Source organism: Lytechinus variegatus, chromosome 4 (assembly GCF_018143015.1).
Source record: "Lytechinus variegatus isolate NC3 chromosome 4, Lvar_3.0, whole genome shotgun sequence".
Lineage (NCBI taxonomy): Eukaryota > Metazoa > Echinodermata > Echinoidea > Temnopleuroida > Toxopneustidae > Lytechinus > Lytechinus variegatus.
The window spans coordinates 47,699,871-47,723,984 of record NC_054743.1 but is presented as its reverse complement, the minus strand read 5'-3'; the positions used below and the strand labels follow the sequence as shown (position 1 = coordinate 47,723,984).

Genomic DNA, 24,114 nt, shown 5'->3' with positions numbered 1-24,114 from the left:
GTATGAATCCAATACTAGTAGATCATACGGTAAGAAACAGCAAGCAAAAATTATAAGAAATAAACACAGCTGATACAAAAAGATGAAGATTGTGCTTACTTATGGCAGAAATGCTAATTTTGGTGGTAAAGTTGTTACAAAATGTTTCGTTATATCTGTTTTATTTCAAATGGCTAAAAGTGCAGGAGAAATGTATGAGAAATGCTCCACACGGTCAGTTTGTATTTTGTCATTTTTCCTTGACACAATGAAAATTAGCATTTCTATGCATAATGGTAAAAACTGATGGTTTTTTGTCAATCAAAAGTATATTCATAGGTTTTAAAAATTTACAACTTTCTCTTCCTCTTCACAATGAGTAAATGACAATTATTAATTAATCAATTAATAATTAGACTTATATCTCGCCAAATCCACTCTGTAGAGTGCTCAAGGCGCTTTGAGGAAATTATAAAAGAAATTAAGAAGAATTGAACAGAAATGTTTTGAGGTAATTTTTGAAAGTTTCAGAAGTCAAGCACTGTTTGATGTTATGAGGGAGGCTATTCCATAGCTTCGACTGAGGATGAATAAACAAATGATCTTTCACCCCAGGTTTTGGAAACTTTGGGGGTAATAAGAGAATTGGAAAGGGAGGGGCGTAAGGATCTTGAAGGGGTATAACTTTTTATCAATCATAATCAGAGGATACATCCTCAATCAGACATTGCTATGATAGGCAAACAAGCACTAACTTTCAGATTTGTTTTGTTATCACTGTATGAATCCAATACTAGTAGATCATACGGTAAGGAACAGCAAGCAAAAATTAAAAGATGTAAACACAAGGGGTTAAATAGTACTTGTCTTTACTTTATTATCATACTGTAGTAAACTTCTCCTTTTCCAATATTACTATGTACATCACATTATTTTGTACTGTTATTATCTGTTACTATTACATAACAATGTAACAAATATCACCCGAACAAATAGTGAAAATATAGTATGCTGCTTCTATATGGTGATCATTTGACAATAATTATGCGACTCTGCTCAAATATCTCATTTATGCTTTACGAGTGCTGCTAGCTGAAATGCTGATTACAGAACGGACTTACATATTCCAAAATCAGATGTAACATAGAGTGTGCATGAGATCAAAGGTTAACAATTAATAATATGTTTGATTTTCATGATGAATTATGTGTTGTAGTCAATGAGATCATAAAAAAATGAATATGTTATACGATCATTGCTAAACTTTTTGTTACCGGGCCCCCAGTTGCAAAAGGCAATGTGTTCAAAATATCCCACAAAAAAGCCAAGGGCGTTTCAGGAAAGGAGTCACTTTGAAAATCACCACCAATATTAACAAACATAGATTTCAAACGCTTATTATTCTTTACAGTAAATCTGGCTTCATTTTAAATCCCTGTACTCACAAATGTTTAATTGAATGGTAAATATCAACATGGGAGAGGTTGAAACAGGGATAAACAATGAGAATGACAAGTCCAGTAAAACGCATAATAATATAGAATATGATGGATTTCAATTGATGCACTTATCTTTATCTTGGCATTGAAGGCCCCCATCAACACAACAGACAAATGTGAACAGAACTATCTGAAAATACATGCATCAAACTGCCAAGGATGTTGCCTTCCATTTCACATATGCAAGCTATTTTCATACAACCGCACCATGAGGTATACATCATAATGGAAATGTAAACCAATTTTGTACATTTTAGAATTTTCGATTATCAATTCCAACCAAATATCTGCTCAACTCAAATAAAAAATAAATAAAAATATGCTGGTTACTAGCACAAGGTATCACTTTTTTTCCTTTTCCCTATGAATTAATATATATATTTTTTCTACAAAACTCTTACTAAAAAATGCTAGTACTTACGAGTCCCTATTCATCCCTGCACTGTATGTATAGTCAGCAAACCATAAACAGATGGCTCAATAATACTTTGTAAGTCATTGACTTTTAGCAAAACGTAACAATATACAAAACAAATCTGGCTGGTGAATGATCTTAAACTACATCGCACACACCTAATAGTTTTTACCTACATGAAAGAAAACCATTATAACTTAGAACAACTAAATGGTACCAAAAATACTCTGCAACTCCAGATCAAAGTATATACAGATAATTAATCTTCCGTAATTGCAGCTATATCCCTTCAAGCACAGGTAAATATGTACAAATTTTTAATCAAATACTAACTGAAAAGCCAGCAGGGGTTAAATACAATGAAAGAAAGAAATCAGGGAAAAAAAGCTAGCCCCCTGGTAAAACAATCAAATTCAATAATAACAATAATATATTACTTTTTAATATAATCATATATCCCATAAAGATGATTTCTTGAAATTATCATTGGCAGTTAATGAAAGCAAAGGTATCTCTTTCATATTGACCCAATATTGCACACTTGATAATTGAAAACCCTTGTTTATAAATACAGAGTGAAGAAATTCTGATAGAATACAACATATTTTCAACTGCATCAAAAAAGAAAGAAGATTTATGCCCCTCGCCCTTTTTAAGGCAACTTTTATTTGTGCTGAGAAGAATAAATAAATTCAGGTATAAAAGGACATTCCCTAGATAGGAGTAAATTTGATGGAAAATTAGGAAAAAAGAGAGAGAGGAATGTGAATAAATCTTTGAGATTCTTTTAACAAAAAACAAAAATTCTGATCAATAACTTAAAACATGTATTTTCATCAAATTCTGAAATTCATAATTATGTAAGATGTCTTAACCCCCCCCCAAAAAAAAAAAACACAAAAAAATAGCACTATATTGCTTCTCTTCTTAAAAACAACTTTAAAGTTTATCAATAAATAAGGTAATTAAAGTAAAATTATAGTTAGACATAGAAATGAAAAAAAAATGCAAAGGACAATTTGCATTTACTTTCTCTCAAACTTGGAACTACCTCCCCCCATGAAATACAAGAGCTATAATTAAAAAAATATTGACATTGAAATCCTATAGAACTAATTGCAAAATTAATACACTCTACTGACAATGTTGAATTGTTTATTAAAGTGAAAAAACCCACAAGACACATGACCTCATAAAGGTTGTTCAAAATTTCACATGCTGGGCTAAAAAAAATTTCTATCAGAAAATAAATGCTTGTAGGAATAATAATGAAGGGAGGGGGGACCTCTTTATAAGCAACCCCTTGTAAAGGCATTCCAAGTTTCACACTTGCTGGGCTAGGCTTTATTCTAAGCAAAATATATAGGAAAAAAATCTTTGTATTTTGTTAGAGTGTTCTTAACGTCTGATCATTAATTTTCCTGTATATGAATACAGGATATACATATCCACTACTACTACTAATAAAAATAGTACACTGTATGTCATAAGAAAACATGAACCCAAAGAAAGTTGGAGAATATATTTCACTTTTGTCAAGTATGAATATTCTTTGATAATATAATGCCCTTCTTCTTCGAACCTTGATTCTATGGCCCGCATTCTGAAATCGGGTTTAATTAAAACTCTTGTTTAGAAGTGTGGTTTAAGTATGGATGTCCGATAGTAGCATAAATCAGTATAAACAGTATAATTTCACTGTATGAACTACAATTTTTCTCTCAAATCATTTTAACTGTTTCGGATGGATAAACAAGGTAGCTCTCTTCACCATCCATGAGGTAGGAAGATCACAGTATACGTAAGAAAGATACAATTTAAGGAAAGTTTAAAAGTTTTGACGTTTTTGGCTTTCCATAATTTTGGCAGAGTTAGACCATGATCTAAGTTAAACCTGACTTCAGAATACGGGCCTATATGTTTCATTACTGTGATGCATTACATCACTCGCCTCTTTTGGTACATGAACTAATATGATCAATGTAGGCGAAATATAAAGATTTCTCTCTTATACAGTATAACATTATATGATCCATCTTGAAAACTGGGAAAACATAATAGGGTACAAAGGTGGACAGAAATCGACATAAGTTTCATATTATAATGACTAGAGGGGGAAAAAACACCCTAAGTATCAAACACACAACTTTCTGAAATAATGCATTTACCGCTAACTTAAAAATAACACAGCCTGTTTCATAATTAAGCAAATATATACATAATAATCTACACACTGAAAAGTTCCTTTGTGGCAATGTTTTTTGAAAAAAAAATGGTCACATATTTTAACTTTTACAAACTCTACTACATGTCTCAATCACTTGTTGCCTGATAAAGGAAAAAAAATCAATGCAAACTGACATCTCTATTTTCATAAATAATTTGCTAAGTGTTTGGAGACGCTTTGCTGATGTGTTAACTGCTATATAAAAAAAACACATATATGTTTAATCACTGAATCTATGCTTCATTACATGTACATATAAAGAAGAATTAGTACAGAAAAAACCCCAAAGGCATTTGAGAATACATCTGATGACATAAGCATAAACCCCAAAGTTCAGGGAAGTTATAATAGTCTTCACTAAATATTCTATTAACGGAAAGTCGAATTTTGTCTCCAGGCAGTTCCAGCATAGGAATACGCAATTCAGCAAGTTCCAAGGCATCGCATTCTCAAACTTCCAGTATTCAAACAAACTGAACAGTTCTACAGGGAATGTATTGCGTCAGTGAATGAATGTCAAATGTATCTGATAAACTCAGCAAGAACTGTTGGAATTCTGTAAATTTCAAAGTGTGAGGCTCTCAAAGTATTATGTCTGTTCCATGGACCATCCCTTAGTATAAGATTTTTCTTCAATCTGTCCATATTTTACAGGCTTAACCAAGGCAAGTACAAGTATATTTCAATATCCAACAATTATTTTGGAACTTAATTGGCAAGGTAATAGGGGGTTAATAAGATCAGAACTTTTCTTGGAAGTTGTAAGCCAGTACTATATACTAAAACAGGAAGCTGAGAGAGCTCAAATGAAATAATTTCGCTTGTGTAAATTCATATACATGTATATATGAAACTACAAAAAGCTTTCATTTGGAGATTTAAGAATAAAAGTATCAGTAAAAATGCGAAAAAAGAGAAATCAGCAATATCTACCCAACTGTTATATAATTCAGTGTGCATTGGCAACCACAAAGAATATTGTAAAACACACATCATCTTCCCTATACACAATGACAAATGGAAGACTATTTACTACAACACTAGGCTGCCCTACTTTAACAAATGTAGGGCAACATCACGTTCCTAAACCCATCAAAATAAGTCCTGCATCGTGAACACAAAACTGCAAACCTTGTGCAACTAAATACATAATAAGGGATCATAATGGCAAAAAGAGAGGAATTTCCCCCCAAATTGGGAATTTCGAACACACCCCTTTGGGAATGACAACCTGCGTTCAGTGATTCTCATGACTGTGCTTTGAAATATTGACCCACAAATGACATTTACATTTAGTATCTAAACATACTACTACATTCATAGAAATTACTTCAAATTGTGTAAGTTTTACGAAAACGGGCATTTCTTCTATAGAGAATTGTATTTTACGGAGATAAAACCTATTGTCGTAATTTTGTTCCCAAAATGGTAATAATTACGGCAAAAACGTAATGGTTGGCAGCTCTGTGCACACGCTGTAGGAAAATTGTGCATTTAAAGGAAACCAAAACCCAAGAAGAGAAGTAATCTTATTGGAAAGAGTAAAATGAGAGGAAAAATTTAAAACAAGTTTTTATAAAAGTCGATTATGAAATACGCAAGTTGTCAGCGTTTAAAAAGTCTTGTTTTAATTTCGGTGAGGATCCTCACATTGTCAAACGTGCTTCAAAATGGCTGATTTTGTGGACAACTCTACCCCGGTATGTGAGACGAATCAAGAGTGCAGTCAGCGCACATCTAGTACGTTATACGATGATGCGTGCGCGCATCGCATGTTTTGTAGTATGGATCGATATCATGATGAAGCCCATATCTCGCGCGCGCACCTTTTCGAAACGTACAAGTGTAAGTACCGGCCGCACACGCGCAGAGACGCCGAGTCATGAAAATCTCACGCATAACATTTTTTTTTAAACTTGGCATTTCTAGTACAATTAACACAGCCTCCTTATACAGTGCTCCTACAATGGTCAAACAATGCCATTTTACAATAGCTATGAGCTCTTGTTTTTTTTTAATTGTCAAAACTGCACACATGTACAAATCTTACAAACAAATTTTCAGATTTTCCTCATCTTTCAAATTGCATCTTGCCTCCTGAGCACAACAAACGTCATGGAAAAATACAATTCACACCACATGTGTCGAGGTCAGGAGAGAATGTGAAATATGTAAATAAAGGGGAAAATCTGAAAATTTGTGGACAAAACAAATTGAGAGTTGTCCACAAAATCAGCCATTTTGAAGCACGTTTGACAATGTGAGGATCCCCATAAAAAATACGAGACTTTTTAAACGTTGACAACTTGCTTACATGTATTTCATTACCAATTTTGATGAAACTTGTTTTAGATTTTTCCTCCCATTTTACTCTTTCCAATAAGATAGCTTCTCTTCTTGGGTTTTGGTTTCCTTTGAATGCACAATTTTCGATAAATTATAGTCACAGCCTGTATTCCTACAAGGGACCACTCTTTTTTAATATTTTTGGTCCAATGTTTGAAATACGTAGGGTAAGTTTGCAGAATAGTCCCCCTACCCAAATCTCTTAAATAAAAAAAAAATTGTGAAAATAATTATTGAATACAATCAAGAATACAAGGAAGCTAACAACCCAAATATATTTTTTTGTATTACACTATTGGGTATTTTAATCATTACTAGATTTATCAATCAACTGCAGTATGCGTAGCTACTATTGAAAGGGTGTAGATCAAATATTTGGCTGCCAGTTTTTTAGACTGAAAATAAATTAAAAGTGTCTACAATATGAATTACCATTTTTTTTAGAAGAATGTATCGCATCCTAGGAAAGCATCTCTTGAAAAATATTCACAAATGAAAAAAAAAGATGAGCTAAAAACAGAGTAAAACCGCATGTATGTAAAAAAAGATTTAAAAAAGATCATATCTGTGTTGTGCTATCTACGTTTTTGTTTAAAGGGACATATCAAACATCTGGATGGCATCTTTTTTCATTCAAAATAATACACAATTATACAAAAAATCACAAATTTGAAAACAAAAGAATTCCAAAACTTTAAACATGGAGCAAGATTACAGATACCATAGGACAAATTGTGACCAACTAATGCTTATTTGCCGTTTTATTTTAAGAGTCATATGAAGTGCTAAATTTGGAGTATATCTTTTTTGAAGGAAAAAAACAAAACAAAAAAGCAAAATCACCCCCCCCCCCTGAAAGAATGAAAACGAAGCAAATTTGCAAGTGACAGATAGCAAACCACTTTCGAAAATTGATCGAGTTTTCGAGAGTAAAACCACATCAAAATCTGTATGATGTACTTTTTTTTATATGACTCTTCTATCAGCCCTCCCCCTTCCCACACAAAACTCAACACACAAGTAATACCAAATGGAACAAAGAACGTTGAAAAGTTGAGCAAGTTTCCACACGTAACGTCAGATCAAAACCTGAATCACGTGCCGACTACATGCTACTGGTTTAAAGGGACATATCAAGTTTTTGTAAGACATTTTGACCAACCAAGGAAAAAACACACTAAGATAAAAAAAAAATAAAATGTTGAAAATTAAGCCAAGTTTGCATGTGAGGAGACAGATCACAAACCACTTGTGCATCTAATCTAGTATCTTGTTGAAAGGGACGAATCAAATCTTTGGATGGTATCGCTTCATGGTAGGGAAGAACCTCTTTCACTCCTCCTCGTTAGCCATGTGTCTGTTGTTTCCCGTCAGTGACGTGTGTACACCATCTTCACTGTCACTCCTGTAAGGAATTGAAAGAAAGTATAATCCTAACTAGCTCGGGAGGGGGTAGGGGAGGGTGGCTTTTCAACCCCCCGCCCCTGCTTCTCAACAGTTTGTACAATGAATCTGTGACAGGAAAATCATGCTGCAATATTCCATGACTGCTGATACATGTACATTGTATATCTATTTCTTCAATATACATAGATAAAAAGCTAAAAAGTATCCAGACTTAAGTTCAGTTTCTAAGCTGTATTTAAAAAACAACAGCCAAAGTATGAATTCATGCCTTAATAAGAATAATTAGTTAACAAATAAATTTCAACAGTTTTTCATAGTATAATTAACAATCCATCTTTCTAAAGCCATAATACACAGCGTGCATGTACTAGAATATTGATCACTGAAACACATAAGAAATTCTATGCACTTTTGCAACAAGGAAAAAAATAATCCTACACCTGAATTACTTCCATTTATTTATTTCTTGTGATGGAAATGAAAATATATGCATTTGAATAGATGGTGTCAATTTCTTACCCATAGATAAGCTCATCCTCAGATTCATTTAGCATGGAGAATGTTGGATTATCCTTGAAGTATGTGTCTGAAAGAACAAATTATATTATACCATTATCAATCGATATCAAATGATATTATACCATTACCAAAGATCGTGGGTTCGAGTCCACCCCGGGCGGATGACTGAAGCCAGTGCGTTGTGTGTAAACGTCTCTCCCATGTTTCATAGATGCAGGCTATGTTACAATGGAAAACGCTCCGTCCCTCGGATAGGACGTTAAATGGAGGCCCCGTGTAGAGGAGAGTCACCACCTTTGCACGTTAAGAACCCTCTGCACTGTTCGTATAAGAGTAGGGGGAAACCCCGGTGTAGTGGTCCACCTGTATTCCCCCCAATTTATATCGGGAGGAGAGACCTGCGGGTCACAGTGATTCAGTTCGCTTTTCGCCTCCCAGGCACAGGTGACGCCAAACAAATAATAATAATAATAATCACCGCGAATAGATAAACAAAGTCAACTGATATTTGTAATGTTACTTTTTGTATGTTGTTATGATCATATTTGTGAAATGTACATGTAGATTGAATTAATAATAATGATGATGATAATCACAATAATAATAGTATTTCCAGTGTGTGCACTTTATGATGATCATCAACAAAATATGAAAAGAATTATGATTTTTAGGTCAGTTATCTTAAAAGTGTCTGCACTGATTTTTGTTTTCTTCCCTGGGTGTTTCTGTATCCATACGAATATTATACACAACACAAATCAAGTTCAAGAATTTTCTACATATTACCTTTGCAATGGCAACCTACATGTGTACGCCTGTAAAGGCCCAAATGGGGCCTAACAATTAAGAAAAGAGAAGGATCTTACCTTTATGAGCATTCTTTGAGGGTGAATACACAAATGCCATGGTGAAGAGATAGCAGTTCAGAAGGCTGTAGAAGGCCAGGAACTCAGCACGTAAAGAAATTTAGTCAAGGAAACAAAAAATCAGCACAGAGAGCAGCTTTTGTTGCTCCAACAGATTTGAATTTTTTCTTCTTTTTTTCAAACAACCGAAGGTTTGTTTAATAAAGGATATGTATCATTTATAAAGCGTTTTATACAATAAATGACAAGTGCCACAAACTTTAAGCATGCTGGCTTTAGCATGGCTACTCTGTTTGGGCACTAAAGGATTCAAGAAATTCCTTCCTACATTCACAGTACTAGACCTGACTGGAGAGTGGCACATGTAGATTGATGCCTTGCCAAAGGACGCGAGTGCTGCCGTGGGATTCAAACCCCTGACCTTGTGGGTCAAAGTCCGGAGACTTATCCACTGAGCCACAACACTTGTGCACTCTGAAATACCCGTCACTGAAGTGGCCTTAAACACTGGGGTGCAAAAAATATAGCATTTGTTGTCTGATATTTTTGCATTATATAATGGTAATAATTAGTTGGGTCCTTTATTCTCTCTTATACCTTGGTCACATTTGCTCTACGGCGGCAGTACGGCGAGTCAAAAACAGCAGTTTTATTGATTTTAATTTATACCATGTATAGGGGAAGGCGGGGTAAGTTGAGCATAGGGGCAAGTTGAGCCACCAGCCCCAGGCCAATAATGAATGAGTCAGACATTGTGGTGGTGTCATGTATTGATGACCCATAGCATAACCCCTAACCCCACCATATTGTTTTCAACTTTGAAACAAAAAGTAGTTTTTTAGAGGGAAAAATATGAATTTCAGCCAAAAAAGAGTGTGAAATAGATAAGTGCTTTATAAACACACACGTCTTTAAATATAATAAAGACATGATAACAACATTATTAGTCCAGGTATGGATCTTCATTCTTGTCATAGTCTTTTATATGATGGATGCATAATAAATGTGTGGATACAAAATTATCGCACTAAGTTCGGACTGGGGTAAGTTGAGCCAAACAGCATGGGGCAAGTTGAGCCATGGTAATTCCTATGGTAATGTATCTTAAAAAACAAACAAACCATAAAAATCGATTGAAATGCTGGCTGAAAGGAGCAAATTTACATGAATGCTCTTTTCCTTTTAAAGGATGCTAGTATTCATAGAGAATTAGCAAGTGAAAAGACTTTAAACAAAAAATTGACATGCTGGTTCTCCCCTCATACATTTTGTACATAGTTTTTGTGGCTCAACTTACCCCAGAAGGTGGCTCAAACTTACCCCATATATGGGGCAAGTTGAGCCATTTGACATCGTTTTTTTCAAAGGTCCCGATGACTTTCAGTGTGGGGATAGAAAGTTATATATAGGTGGAAAATATTTCAGAAGAAATTAAATTTCAAGGCAAGGTACTTATTTCGACAAGATTATTAATCATATCAATTCTAACATGCAAAAAGCAAAAACTGTCACAACTTACCCCGCCTTCCCCTATGTAGTTGGAGAAAAAATGTTAAAACGGCTGTTTTCGAGTAGCTGTACGGCTGCCTTAATGTGACCAAGGTCTTAGTAACTCTCATCCTCTTGTTTCCATAATCTCAAAATAAAAAGTTGAAGAAGCCTTTCAGGATTGAGCCTGAGAAGTGCCATCTCTATAAATGAAATGCCAACCGCAATTTCATGAAAATAAATTGAAAAAAAATTAAGAAAAATTTTCAGACAAAAAGGTTATGGAAAGGATATAGTTTTTGTAGTACGTCGAGAGCTCCGTCACAAAGTTTTCATTTAGAATGTTGACTCCATATCGCATGATGGTGATTGTTATCCTGTAGCGTAAATGCAAATAAAACAATACACATGTATATATGAGAGAGCTCAGTTGGTAAGACCAAATATCCTGGATTCAAGTCCAGCCCTAGGTGGATGTCTGAAGCCTGCGTTGTGTGTAATGTGTACCTCCCCTATTTCATAGATGTGGGCTATGTTACATTGGAAAACACTATCCCTCAGAGAGGATATTAAATAGAGGCCCGGGGAGCGTTTCATGAAAGGACTTGTCAGACGTTTTATCCGACAAGTACTGTTTTATCCGACAGTTACTATGGTAACAGTGCCTCTCAGCCAATCATAATCAAGGAAAGTTGTCAGACCTGACAACTTGTCGGATGGAAATGTTGATGAAACGCTCCCCTGGTGTAGATTAGTGTCACCACCTCTGCACGTTAATAACCCACTGAACTATTTGCTCAGTGGGGGAACCCCAGTGAAGTGCTCGACTTGCATTCCCCCAATAAGTTACATCGAGAGGAGAGACCTGCGGGTCAAAGTTATTCAGTTCGCTTTTGCCTCCCAGACACAGGTGATGCCCCCAAAAATAACAAAACAGATAATTGCTGCCACTGTTTTTGTTTTGGGCAAAATAATTAATCAAAGGCATTCAACTGATGTTTGGACACAACTCTAAAATTTTTAGGACTACTCAATGTTTAGGATTTCATTTAGTCCCACTGGACGACAGACACAAAACGTATTCATAACAGATACAGCGGACAAGAAAAATTTCATGGTAGCTCCATCCGTTTCAATCTGCTCTAGACAATGGACGGAATGGGTGAACAATCAAACCACAGTGGACGGATGCTAGATGGATACAGAGCATATGAAACATGTTTGCAAAGAGTACGCAATGGATACATAACGTTTTTAAACAGATGGCAAGATTCTTTTCCGTTTTAAGTGAAGCGGGACCAAGCATTAAAGTAATGTATGGGCCCAAGTCTTAATTAGAATTAATTTTTAGAGGTTCGGTACTGTGGCTAAATTTAAGAAATCAGCCAAACACAAAAACTACTTATAAACATCATTCCATAGTTGAGAATGAGGTTTTACCCAAAATAAGAGAGCAAGCAAATTATGGGGACCCAATATTCATTAACACCCACCCAACTGGGGGACAAATACAGTAGCTTTCTACTTACGTTGATACAACTACCACTAGCATAAGCATCGTCATGACCTTTAACCTCAGATCTAGAAGAAAATAAATGACATTATTATTATTTCCAGTGGAACAACAGCAGTTATTTTTTTTGTTCAAATACATATCTCAACAATACGTATTACCACATAGGCCAGTATTCTGAAATCATTTTAAATTTATAGACCATGGTCTAACTCTGTGCTAGAATCATGGGAAGCCAAAAGTGTCATTTTTTTTAATTAAGTTGTTTGTTATGTTTACTGTGCTCTTTCCTGATTCATCAATGGTGAAGACAATCATCCATTTAAACTTCCTAGACAATTATGAATGATTTGAGAGCCAAATGAGCTGAAATATAATATCTTTAACTGTTAGTGATTTATGTAACAACTGGCTATCCATACTTACACCACAACTTTAAACCTGAGTTTATTAAGTTAAACCCGACTTCAGAATACGGCCATAGTGATAAAACATTAAAAATGTACAGTAAAAATGTACAGTAATTGTGAAGCTTTGTGTTATGGGCCCCGTGAGATGTTTAAATAAAAAAGAGTTTCTTGGTTCAAAAAGTTTTCTTGTTCCAAACAAATAGTTTAATTAAACATCAAAGACATGCATTGATGGAAAGAAGTTTCTTTTATGAGGGTTACTTCTAAAATGGTCAAGAGTTTTAATAATATACATTGAAGAAGTGACTATTTTAGCACCAGGCAATAGCTTTTTTAATGCATGACATGCAAGGCGATAATTTTGCTATAGTACCGGAGTGCATCGTTTTTTATGACATCAATGCAGTTTCTCATGTGGCGATGAGCAAAGTTCTATAAAGACCCTTTATAAAAAAAAATGACCTCATTCAAGACACAAATGTAGAATGTCTTCATTCAAGAGGTTCAAGAGCCAAGTTCAATGACCAGAAATAACCTTTGACCTGGAATACGCAACCTACAATTCATTCCAGTGGAAAGTGAGACAGGAAGCAATAGTTTACAAGAGCCTGTGGGGCAATAGTTGCACCGCCGGTGTACTTACTCATGTATGGAAGCGAGCGTAGTTCTGTGAAGGCTCTAATAACCAGGAAGAGCAGATAGAGAACATAAAACCCTCCAACAACTAGGAAGAATATCACCATACCCTGCCAATAATAACAGTACAGAATCTGATAAAGCATTATATTGGCAAAAAGAAGCTGCTGAAAACTGCTTATCTAAAAAAAGAGCCAATGGAGTAAATAAGAGAGTCAAAAGGGGCCTAAGCTTTCGATCCTAGCAGAATCTTCGTCGGAGGCAAAATGACCTAAAGCATTATATTGCATAGGTTATGTAGATTCCAATCTGTGATAGGTCAATACGCCATCACGTGACAATAGCTGCGAAGATCGCATTAGTAATATTCTAGGTTTTGACGGCACGAATGCATGAAGAACACGCTTGATGTACTTTCCAAAATTTGTCTATTATGACGTAAATGGATCAGAGCTGCAACAAGAATTTTGGGTTAATCAGAGAGCCAGATGATGAATGCAATCTCTGATGGCGAATCCACATAGACTATATAACATAAACAGATATTGCCTGGTCTATCTTTTTAATAAATAACATTTCAACTCCCCTCCGAAACTATATTTTCCTTCGGGGAGAGGAAATGTTATATTCAAGCTCTAGGTAGGCAATATCTGTATAATATTAAAGTTTAACAGAGTAGGATCCAAATTTCAAAATCCTCTTTAAAATCATAAATCTTATGCCCCGGTAGTTTTGTTTAATGATATATGTAACTCAAAAGGGCCAAGTTGAATGACCACAAGTAACCTTGGATCTTGATTACACGACATAGAATTCATACCATATGATTACCACTATTTCCAAGCTTTTGACGGGTATCACTTGATTTTGACTTTTCCCACTTTTTATATTAAACAAAACTTTTAGAATTAATTTTCACAGAATATCTTATTTTACTGAGTAATATATTGTCACTGTAAATCATTCGAAAGATAGCGAAATCATATTAGTTGGCACATCGGTATAATATCATTGATATTTTAAAAGGCCTCACAATGTAAAAAAAATCACAACATATAAGCAAAGACTTACGATGAAGTCCCCTGAATCGACTTTGTAGTTGAAGGTTGGGTCGTAGAGACTGCAGTATAACTGCCATGACGTTAGGACCAATGTTGAAACCCATAGCACACCAACTATTAGTAGCTTGATCAAGTAAAACTTGACCCATTTTCTATCACTCTGAAAAAAAATAAAGCCCACAAAATAATAACAGAATATTAGTAATGACCAATTGTTTAAATACTCTAAAGCAAAATAATGTAGGCCAGAAAATACAATGTATTTAGACCTACATTATTACTATAGGCACACTTTAGAAAAAAACAGCAAATAATTTTCCTGGTATTGCATCGCAATTAGCTCCACATTTTTTAAAGACTGCTATGCATAAAGTCTTATGTATAGCACCATTATTACATAGAACTGTACATTACTTTGTTGAGAGCTATTCTCTTATGACCAAAAATGCCATTTAAATTTGTAAAGCAAAATTCTTCCCAGAAAAACAAGCTCACTTTGTTAATAACAAGTGGAATGCCTCTGTCCCTCTCACCTGCATCACGCGATTCAACATAGCAGCAGTGATGACTTTGAAAAACTACTTTAACTCTCACAACATGTTCAGTAATACTGTTACTCTTATTTCAAAGTTTTATGAACTAGACCAATACACTTACAGATATAGGATGGTAATTTAACAAATACCCCCAATGTGGCCAAAATTCATTGACCTCACATGACTTTTGACCTTGATCATGTGACCTGAAACTTGCACAGGGTATTCAGTGATACTTGATTACTATTATGTCCAAGTTTCATGAATCAGATCCAAAAACTTACAAAGTTATGATGTAATTCAACAGATACTCCAAATCGGCCAAAGTTCATTGACCCTAAATGACCTTTGACCTTGGTCATGTGACATGAAACTCATGCAGGATGTTTGGTGATACTTGATTAACCTTATGTCCAAGTTTAATGAACTAGGTCCATATATTTTCTAAGTTATGATGACATTTCAAAAACTTAACCTCAGGTTAAGATTTTGATGTTGATTCCCCCAACATGGTCTAAGTTCATTGACCCAAAATGACCTTTCACCTAGGTCATGTGACATGAAACTCTAATAGGATATTCAGTAGTACTTGATTAACCTTATGGCCAAGTTTCATGAACTAGGTCCATATACTTTCTAAGTTATGATGTCATTTCAAAAACTTAACCTCAGGTTAAGATTTGATGTTGACGCCGCCGCCGTCGGAAAAGGGGGGCCTACATGTATAGTCTCACTCTGCTTTGCAGGTGAGCCAAAAAACATTTATTCTGACTATAAAAGTCAATTTCAATTTGGGGGTAGTCCCTAAATGAAATTAATTTCTGATGCAATTGTTCACTTTCACTGATAGTTGGCATCTGATTCTGCATGCTCAAAGATTCTCGCAACTTGACTGGTAAAAAATGAGATAAAATGTAGTTATCCATCAAGTATCACTTGCGGTAATGGAACTTTTTGTGTTTTGCTGATAACTTCAGCCCCACAGGGTTAAAACACATCAAAAATTTAGACTATGCTCGAAATAAGAGGTCGTTGGCACTCTTTGAAAAATAAACATCACTTTCTTTTTATGGAATAAACCAAAATAACAGTGATAATACTTATTCAGTTATGAAAAAAATAATTGCCTTTATACTCTATTTCCCCTTCCCCTCCAAAAAAAAAAACAACAACAAAACACAACCAAATAAACAATAAGAGCTCAAGAGTGGTTGAAAACTATACTTTTTACGACCCAAATGCTGCTTGTGACCCAAAAGTTTATGAAGTAAATGTGATGATTTACCTGTCTGATTCCGTGATAAGCACACAGCCAAAATAAGAGAAGTGCACATAAGAAAGTTGCTTGGAAAATGTCATCAAGTAGAATAGGTATCCAGCTGTTCACCAGTAACGTCAGAGGGTAGATGGGATCTGGAATGGAGGAATCAAAATTAAAAGAGAGATTATCACATATACCTGCCAACCTCTAGGAATGAAAAAGTGTATTCTGTGATAAAAAAAGTGTATTTCATAATAAAATGTGTGGCGCACTTGCTCATTGCGGCACTCAAGCTGCATGCAAGCAAAAATGCACACTGCTCTTGCAGACGTAAAAAAACACATTTAAACATGTGTATATCTCACCCTAGTTTTAACTAAATGATTGAAAAAAAAAGTTTTCTGAAATTACATGGATCTAATAACCATATTTGTGTACATTTTATGAAATAGAGACATATAGAGATGATTCTTCTCAATAAATTACAATTTTTTTCTTATTGTTTTACAAAAACATATTTTTCAAAGAAAAACGTCATGCCGTATTTTGCTTGCAAAAACGTACTTAATACGCTAAAAATGTACTGGTTGGCAGGTCTGTTATCATGTATTTTCACGGCGATTTTGACATCATATGAATATAACTCACGCGTAGTAGAACGGCAATCTATGACCAGCAGACATAAGGCCATTTCTAGTGGTATTGCATATTCATATGTGCATTCCATTTCCAGTATTTCAATTTGAATTTCAATTCTCATTCCTATTTCATTTCCAATTGATTTCCATTTTCATTCAATACCATTCTAATTTCCATTTCCATATTTCTAACTGCTTGCCATTCAATCCCATCCTTATTTCTACATTCCAATCATATCATCCTTCTTCCAAGTAATCCCAAAGTCAAATTTCCCTAAAAGTTTGACATTTAAAACTTACCATTATACAGGAGTAGGAGAGGTAATAAAACTGACAGCCACTTTTGTTCTATCGACCAGTCTCTCATGGAAAACTTTCTCAGTGAATGTGCAAACATACACTAGAAAAAAAAATTTAAAAAATGGAACAATGATGGTGAGGATAGTCTGATACTTTTTAGATTAGGATCCTACATGTAGCATTGGTTGCCTGTCAGGTCACGTATTATGTTCAAGATCTTACTACTCTCTTTTCAGTGTTTTCGACAAATGGCTCCATCTTATCTGTCAGAGTTGCTTGTAAAATAGAAACCTGTTTGAAATATTAGATCACTTCGTAAGGATTCATATAATGTACCTGTTGTTAAGACAAAGTTTTATGGCGAATGGGGGTTTGCGCATGCAGCGCCGGAACTCTGAAATAGTATCCCACACAATTTAAGGCGAGTTGATACAATCGGGCAGTTGAAATCTGCATTGAAAACATACACTGTATAACTGAAAAGAATATAATCAAAGCATTACCAGCAGCTTTCCCTCATCTTTTTTTTTCTCCTAAAGTGCATTGAGACCTTTGTAAGGCATAATGTGCTATAGTAAAAGTGTTTCTATCATTATTATCATATTATACTCTTGATTCATAATTAGCTTCTAATAAATAATAATTATACATGTATACATGCAGCTTCCCACGCTGGTATTTTGAATACTGTACTGGTATTTTGAATACATGTATTTTGAGAAAAGGGCACGTTGAATTTAATGATATTACATGGCTGCTCGTCTGTGATGTCACAAAACAAATATTTTAGAGATTCATATTAAGCTCAGATATACTTTTTCATCAAACCTTCATCAGTATTTTTAATAAAAAAAATTCTGCTTTTATGAAGCCAAGCTACTGTTGAGGTGAACTTCTCGTTTAAGATATGACATGTTTCGACTGGCAGACATAAGTGTTTTAATATTGAAGAAAGTGACATACATGTCAGGATACTGAGGTATCGTGGTCTACTGGTCAGGTCCTATGGCTGTGAATCACAGGGTCATGGGTCCGATTCCAGTCACAACATAAATTTTCCTTTGGCAATATTCATCCACATTATTTTGCAACCCTCACCCAGGTGCTCAATGGGTAGGAGGGCCCGTTGCAGAAAGAGTTGCAATCAATCGCAACTCTAAAAATCATGCGCAAGTCCCGAATGCGCGTTGTTGATTGGTCGAAAATCAAATTGCGCATGATTTTTAGAGTTGCGATTGATTGCAACTCTTTCTGCAACGGGCCCCTGGTAGGAAACAACCGTGAATGTGGTTTGTTTTAGCAATGTTTGCGTAGCAGGCTGTGAAAAAAGCTATGAATCCAGCGACCTGGCATAATTGTGAAGCACTTTGAACAGTCATATATTATTACATTATACTTACTGTTATTATAAAGGTGATAACAAGAAAAACAAATCTGAACCAGATCATCATATTGGAGAAGGCAGGATTATACGTTCGAAACTGAAATGAGAAGGATAAGATCAGAGGAGATTATCGTTTAATTCATTTTATTTCTTTTTGGGAGTGTAAGTGAAGGATTACAAATAGATCTTACAAAAGGTTAATCACCATAAAATAAATCATCAAATCAAAAAGGGATGTCAGCCTAGAGAAAAAGGAAATTTAGATGTTAGAAAATTTCAGAGTACCTGTAAGCACTGGAAAACATTTCATGAAGATGATGATGGATGCCACTGATCATAACTTTGATATAAAAGTTGTAGAACTCTATCATTTTGGTACAAAAATATAGTTATGAATGACTTTATGTACGACTGGTGACCCTTATATACATGCAAATGATACATCCATATGAAGCTGAATAGCAATTAGGAATATGATCCAGTTGTGTGTAAATTCACAGACCTGCTAACCTCTGGGAATGAAAAACTGTATTATATAATAATATGTGTGACGTACTCGCTCATCGCGGTGCTCAAGCAGCATGCAAGCTAAAATTTGCACTGCTCATTGAAACATGTGTATATCTTCACCCTGGTTTTAACAAAATGATTGAAAAAAACAAAAGTTTTCTGAAATTACATGGATCTAATAACCATATTTGTGTACGTTTTATGAAATAGAGACATATAGATATAAATTACGATTTTGTAAAAAGTAAACAAATAAAATGTTGAATAAAAAAGTACTGCTGTATGTTGGTTGCAAAAACTTACGACATTGTACATACCCTTAAAACGTACTGGTTCGCAGGTCTGAATTCATGCATAATTCTAAAGGCAGCTTTATGAACATATTTATGAAACACCAGCCAGGACGTGCTGTCCTGTACACACAAAAGTTAGTGATTATCTGTACGCTTGATTTTCACAATTAATTGAACTTTGTAGCCAATGCAATAGATCGTTCAAAAAAACTTCTACGATCATTGCCAGGCTTTGTGTTACGGGACACACGGACAGTGCTCTAAAAATTCAGCAAAGGTAACTCAATAGCAAGGTAATTAATCGCCAAAAGGCCACTTACATAGAAATTGATTGCAGTAACATGGAGCTTTTCTAATCCCTGGAAAGTCACAGTGACGATGTAAGTGGAGTATTTCAAGGTTGTTAAATGGAGCAGCAGCAGCTCGGTGCAATAGCCCTATTCAAGAGTGGGAACAAGAGAGAAAGAATCATTAGATATCATAAATCCTCATTTCTTATTTTGTTAAGATTGTCAATTCAGGTCATGTACATTTCATCATAATCTTCTTAGCTTTCATCCTATTTATCCTCTTAGTACCAGCATGACTATCGCAGGGGTCAGGCCTACTGTACCTCAAATTCATCTTGAAGTCATGACTGATCTCAATTAATCACGGGGGAAAATACATATTTTCACTTTCATAAGCCCATGCATGTACTGGGATATATGCCACTACATGCATGGACGTATGACATAATACATGTACCATTCAAGATGGGGAGGGGGGGGGGGTGAAACAATAGATCACCCACTTCCCACTGAACAATTGATTCATCGCTTGAATTTACACCAGTGCGTACATGTATTTTCACACATCCCATTCTACTTTTCATAAATTTTTTGGAACACTTGCATCCCTCCTCATACAGGTCTAAGCTTCTGACAGAAGCTTTAACTCTTAACATGCCACGCACACTACTAAGCCAATGCCACAGTGCTAATCCGATGCTAATCCCCTGTGCCAGCCACAAAACCCCCCTGTGCCACATTGATTTTGGGATCACGAGTCGTATTCTCTCCTTCCAATAGTCATGATTACAATTGCTTGTAACTCTCTAACGATTAGTTTATCCACAAAATAATGTGCAGTAAAGTTGTAGGAAATTTCATACCCCTTATAATGATGTCCTCATTATGTGGATTGGTTATTATCTTTACCACTAAAATATGAGTTGTATCAAGTAGTTCCATTTTGTGGAGTGTTTTGTATGGATCAAAAACCTAGGTCTCTTCTCTCTCAGAGGCGGAGTCATATCTTGTAAAAAATGTAGAAATACTCGAAAAAGTCGAATGTAAACCGCGTGAGTACGTTTATCTGTCAGAAAGCATAGTTCACACTGCACACAATAGTGCTAATTACGGCGTGCATGCGATGCGCAATACAATGCAAATCGGCGTAACAATGATTGTTATTCCGAATGTGCGCAGTCATGCACGAAGCAGGCGAGGGTAGGAAACAATGCAAGCACAAAGCAATCAGTAGTAGGCGTGCGAGCACGAGTGTGGCATGTTATAGTAGGATACGTAGCGTGCAAGAAGCACTCAATGAGTTAAATTACATGTACCATCACCTTGACGAGATGGTAGGGGCGTTGTCGTTATGACTCTCGTCTTTCAATCACAAGAATGTTGGTTTGATGCCCAGCCATGGCATGTTTTCCTTCAGCAAGAAATTCACCCACATTGTGCTGCACTAAACCCAAGTGAGGTGAATTGTTGTACCCGGCCGGATTAATTTCTAAAAGCACTGAGCGCTGAAATTTGAGCTATTAAAAGCTGGGGTACCAATAATATCAATGCACTTCGGAATAGATTATTTCTAAACAGATGGCGCTATATAAATGTCTATCATACATATTTCACCTTATCAAGCCGATTTCTAGCATTATTACATATGTAGGTAAGCATGGCAGGATATGTTGCCTTAACACAAAGTTGACTGTAATAAGTGATTTTGAACTCCAGAGTGAAACAGTCTTCGGCCAAGAAATTCCACCTTAAATAATTGGGATAACTTTGCTCAAAATATACAAGTATTAAAATGTAGAAGAAAAATTAAAGGGGAAGTTCACCCTGACAAAAACTTTATTGTAAAAATAGCAGAAAAAATAATAAAAAATATTGCCGAAGGTTAGAGAAAAATTCATCAAATAATTAAAAAGTTATTAGAATTTCAATTACTTGATTTGTGACGTCATATGCGAGCAGCATTCCTACATAGCGAATGGTAAAAAATCAATAAAATGTCATTTTCTCAGAAAATTGAAAATGGTTTTCACTGTACCTTTTGTATATCAATGGACAAATTATTTCACACCCGATCATGAATACAAAACAAAATTAAGTCATCAGGAACCATGCAAAATTTGAAATTCATGCATTTTATATTACATAACACATGGGGCAGCTGCTCGTTTATGACGTCACAAATCCAAAACTTTGAACTCTAATAACTTTCTTACTCTTTAACGGATTTTCCTCAAACCTTCACCAATATTTTTTACTATTTTTTCTGCCATTTTTGCAACAAAGTTTTCTTCAGGGTGAACTTCCCCTTTAAATTGCCTATATGACTGTGAAGTAAAATTAGATGTAATGTAATCGAGTAGGAAAACCCATGATAAGGATTATGGCAGTGAAAGAGTTTTCTCCTTACAAGGTAAATCAGAAGGGTCGGATGATCTGCTTACCTTTTCACAGCTGAGTTTTCTTGTTCTGTTGTAAGGGGCGCTATTGAGTTTTTCTTGGCTGCTGTCCTGGGCTACGCCTCGGAGCATGATGCTTACATTGAATGGTTTCTGAAAAGTTTCCGCTGGAATGAGGAAATAAATCCAGTTTATATTTTTTTTCTTCTTTATTTTCAAAATTTATTCAAAGTGTCAAACCTCTGATTCTGACTCTTAACCCTGTAGTGCTCATCCTTATCCTTTATAGTTTTCTTCCTATTTTCCTCCTCATCCATTTCCCTCTCTCCTCCTATTTCCTCCTCATTCTTCTCCTCCTCTTTCTTCTCCTTTTCCTCCTCCTTATTCTTTGCTGCATCTTCTTCTTCAAAATCTGTTGTTTTTTCCCCTCATCTTTTTGTTTTCTTACTTCTTTTTTTTTCTGTCCTTCTTTCTCTCTTCTTTTTTCTCATTGTTCTTTTATTCTTCCTATTCTTAATCTTCTGTCCTCCTTCTTCCCTATTTCTTCTTCTTCAAGATTTTCCTTGTCTTTCTTCTCCCCTCCACCATCTCATTCTCCCCTTCCTTCTCCTACCCCATCTTCCCATCATCCTCTTCCTCCTCTTTTCCCCAGTCTCACCCCTGCTCCGACGATTTAATTAAAGGATGTTATATATATTAATTAATAATTATTAGTGTTTCTTAGCCAATCAAAGTCAAGGAAAGTTGTCAGATCTGACAACTTTGCAGAAAAAAAAATTATTGAAATATTCCAATATTGTCTCTGCATGTTGGAGCTAGGTGGGGCCATCTAATTTACTCTCAAATATCAACATGAACACTTAACATTGATGTGACATATATGTACATGTATAACTTGATTTGTAATCTCCTACAACATTGAAATGCGCCAAATCAAATATGCTCTCTACACCAACACTGTCAACAATAACACTACACATTGATTTTAAAATGCCACAATTTATGTACATGTAGCTCACTTACCTGACGTATCGTCAACTTCTATTGCTGTTGTAAGCCATAAAGATTTATTGAACTTGTTCAGGATAGGTGACGTCAACTCAAAAGGACCATTCTGCCAAATTGAGGAGAAACAAGAGTGAAATCATATTATGGAAATATACATTCTGTTCAATATGAGGTTAAAGAATCTATAACCAAAATATTAAGGTAAAAGAATTGAGAAAAAAAGAATAAAATTAGCTGAAATGAGGACAAAAAAATCATATTTGAAATGAGATACATGTACATGTATCAAGAATTCATAGCCGAACTGAGGTACATACAGTATCGCCCAAAATAAAGTTGACACCCTTAACGCACGTAACGCCGCACCGGCCCGTTATGCGTTTATTTTTTCATTAACGTTCACGCGCGTTATTGCCAGCGCGGAAGGATATCAAACAAAAACCAAAAAAAAAGTACCTCGTATACTTACGTCGCATTATTATTGCGATAGCGAACGCGATAATAGCGCAATAATCATGAAGATTGTCATAATAAGATGAATCGGCGCGCCGATGTTTTACTAAAACCTCGTGTAAATATCTTGAAATTTACCACCCTCTTGGAGATCGAAATCCAGGAAATCCAAGGGTGTCGATTTGGGTTGATTAACGGTGCGCTAGTTGACAAGTCAACAAACTGAAGAAGTCTCGGAGGAGGTGACTTGGTTTGACCAGACCTCAGAGTTGCCAGAATTCTCGTCTTTTCGTGCCATCATGAGAATGCTCGATCCGTTCTGATTTGGAGTTGTTTTCCCCATGATTCATTAATATACTCGTTTTAACTGGTGTCACTTTTTAAGAATTCTCATTTGTCTTATCGTGTTTCACTTTCTTTAAATGCGTGTAGTTTGTTTTCAACCTAAAAGACATTTTGTCCAAGAGCAAAAATAAGAAATAAAAATAACATGATAAAAAAGGTTTTCAACCCTTATTTATATCACTTCGTCTCAGAAAAATTTTGACAAGCTGAAGCAGGAATAAATAAAAAAAATGAAATATTCAATTTCAAAGGAGGCCACATTTTTGTTTTCACGGCATTTTTACATTACAAATTTTAATTGTGCTTCTCGAAAGTGGGGGCGGGGGGCGGGGCA

At 35.3% G+C, this 24,114-nt stretch overlaps 1 protein-coding gene across 2 annotated transcripts in view; it reads right to left on the bottom strand.

Moving 5' to 3' along the window:
* Positions 1-1,743: 1,743 nt before the first annotated feature.
* LOC121414205 (transmembrane protein 181-like) overlaps positions 1,744-24,114 on the bottom strand; it is a 62,801-nt gene continuing 40,430 nt past the window's right edge. For both annotated transcript variants that reach the window (XM_041607289.1, XM_041607290.1), the window contains exons 4-16: positions 22,998-23,088; positions 22,020-22,141; positions 19,609-19,725; positions 18,502-18,582; positions 17,102-17,201; positions 16,188-16,315; positions 14,377-14,526; positions 13,313-13,415; positions 12,276-12,327; positions 11,041-11,123; positions 9,259-9,348; positions 8,393-8,459; positions 1,744-7,871 (exon numbers count right to left, since the gene is read on the bottom strand). In XM_041607289.1, the coding sequence (XP_041463223.1) occupies positions 7,799-7,871; positions 8,393-8,459; positions 9,259-9,348; positions 11,041-11,123; positions 12,276-12,327; positions 13,313-13,415; positions 14,377-14,526; positions 16,188-16,315; positions 17,102-17,201; positions 18,502-18,582; positions 19,609-19,725; positions 22,020-22,141; positions 22,998-23,088 (1,257 nt within the window). In that variant the 3' untranslated portion in view covers positions 1,744-7,798. The remainder of the gene's footprint in view (positions 7,872-8,392; positions 8,460-9,258; positions 9,349-11,040; positions 11,124-12,275; positions 12,328-13,312; positions 13,416-14,376; positions 14,527-16,187; positions 16,316-17,101; positions 17,202-18,501; positions 18,583-19,608; positions 19,726-22,019; positions 22,142-22,997; positions 23,089-24,114) is intronic.